Source organism: Sphaeroforma arctica (genome assembly GCF_001186125.1).
Source record: "Sphaeroforma arctica JP610 unplaced genomic scaffold supercont1.275, whole genome shotgun sequence".
NCBI lineage: Eukaryota > Ichthyosporea > Ichthyophonida > Sphaeroforma > Sphaeroforma arctica.
Window position 1 is genome coordinate 83,472 of NW_014040283.1, and position 2,259 is coordinate 85,730.

Sequence of the window (2,259 nt, forward strand, 5' to 3'; positions counted from 1 at the left end):
ATGTAAACGTACGACATACGTGTAGTTGCTCCAGCGAGTAGTGCTGTAGGGGACGTCTCCCGAGTACTTCATATTCCAGATAACCACGCGGCATGGCTGAGTCGCCCCCTCCGAATTGCGACAGATGTCCGCCCACGTAGGAATCAAATAAGGTTGCTCGTGGCTGGAATAGTCTGTATATACGCTAGCTGTTTCATCTGAACTATGCACTGGAACATACCAATACCTAATAGACACGTATACTTAAGAGGTTGTGCGAATATGGATTAGGGGCATACCTCTCCCCCGGGAGCATCAATGTGGCTAGCATTAGGCGTGATGGAGCGCAGAAAAACAGACGCGGAATCGTAGTAGGCCACTCCAAACGTATGGAACATTCCTCCGTAGGTATTGCAGTCCCCTTTGTTAGACGGCTCTGCGGCCGTACAGCCGTGCGTAGAGACTGTCGAATCCACATTATCTCGGAACAGCTGTAGTGAAGAGATGTGTGCGTATGCGTTATGGTATGATATCGATTCACGGGGCGTGCACGGCCAACCCAAATAAATGCAATTGAATATATTGAGTATACTTTCTAGTGCACGCTCAATAAATATTTAGTAGCTACTAAAATAACCATGTCGTTGTGTCTTACATTGCCAGTGCCTCACCGTGATGTGATACCAGTATACCCGGCGGCTTACATGAACTTAGCATTGTTGACCAGATTGTTCTTTGTATAATCAAGCTTCATTCCTACCGAGATCCCGTTGAACTCCAAATTCGACACCCAAGAGCATTTGGTATCCTGGGCGTGCGTGGGGTAGAGCCACATGATTAAAATTGGTGAGGCAATGGCAGATCATGGCAGGGCATATCACAGATGTTCTGCACAGGTCTACAGGACGACAGTACAAAAGAAAAAATTGAATATGAATCCAATACAATACAACCTGCAAATAAATCAAATACAATGAACTTATGAATCAAATACAATACCTGCAAATAAATCAATACAATAAACATGAATTAAATACAATACCTGCAAACAAATCAAATACAATAAACTTATGAATCAAATACAATACCTGCAAATAAATTGCCAGCCAGCCATAGTCCATAAGCTCTACATCGCCGATAACTCCCTTCTCGTGATGGACAAAATCAGCATGCTTGGTTTCCCAGTCTGATGTTATCACGAGATTTTCTATGCCTATATTTGTGTAGGGCATCCATCTGCATGGAAAAAAAGAGTTGTAGATGCTCCGTGAATCAAAAGTTATACTATTACAGCTGAAAGTTAATGTTTACTACGAAGATAAATTTACAACACTAATGTGGTCAGTTCAACCAGTCAGTATATTAGGAATAGTGATGCAAAGCGCTTAGCTACTTATATTAGCTTTCTTTAAGTTGAAACTCACCTCTATACGATGTAGCTCTTGAATTCTGATCTCTTTGTTCACGTTTGTCCATACGAACGGGAAATTGGCGCCCGAGTATAATTCAGCCTTGGCAGGTCCATGACCCGCATCGCCCGATTTCACATAGAATCGCAACATCACATAGTCGCCCGCAACGAACTTACTCGTATTTTCGCAATACTGATAGATTATGGGATATAAAATCACAATCATAATATTGTTCAATATACTCCACATCGCAATGGCTGTGAGCGATAGCGTGGACTGTGAAGTAGTTTCTAGTTTGGCAATGATTCAGGACTTCAATTCCATTAAAACTATTATCAACCACTGCATGCCTGCATATTCAAATGTCTTACCGAGTTATGATTCACACATCTTTGACCTTTTTTCAGTGTTCCCGTTTGCAAAACAGGGCAGCTCGTTTTCCAGTCCACACCTACTCCATCATGTATAGGCCCTTTAGTCTGCACTTGAATGTAGAAAAAGTTGTCCTACTCTTTGTTGTCCATGCCGCCACGAATATCGACGTTGCCTGTTAATCTTATTACTGTTACATAGCAATTTTGGAATCAATTCAACGTTTGATTACCATCCTTTTTGAGGATTGAAAAATACAAATGTCCTGTATCTATGTGTGTCGCAAACAACATAATACCACTGAGCTTTTGGGATTGCCATACAAGATGTTATTGAGAATAAACTTACTTGTCCCGCTAGCTGGGTCGCCGCGGAGGATTGTGTAACTACTACGAATGCGAATCGAGGCCTTGATCTCTGACTTGGAGTAGGGGTCGAGGTAATTGTAACTGTGCAGCTCCACGACCCCGGCGGGTAGCTGTACTACCACCTACGG

At 42.5% G+C, this 2,259-nt stretch overlaps 1 protein-coding gene across 1 annotated transcript in view; it reads right to left on the reverse strand.

Moving 5' to 3' along the window:
- The window catches only part of SARC_04712 (hypothetical protein), a gene marked incomplete at its 3' end in the record, with an annotated part of 3,711 nt that extends 2,582 nt beyond the window's left edge, over positions 1-1,129 (reverse strand). Inside the window, exons 1-3 of the mRNA XM_014301450.1 lie at positions 1,068-1,129; positions 684-787; positions 279-470 (exon numbers count right to left, since the gene is read on the reverse strand). Of these exons, the coding sequence (XP_014156925.1) occupies positions 279-470; positions 684-787; positions 1,068-1,100 (329 nt within the window). The 5' untranslated portion in view covers positions 1,101-1,129. The remainder of the gene's footprint in view (positions 1-278; positions 471-683; positions 788-1,067) is intronic.
- Between the last annotated feature and the right edge of the window lie 1,130 nt (positions 1,130-2,259).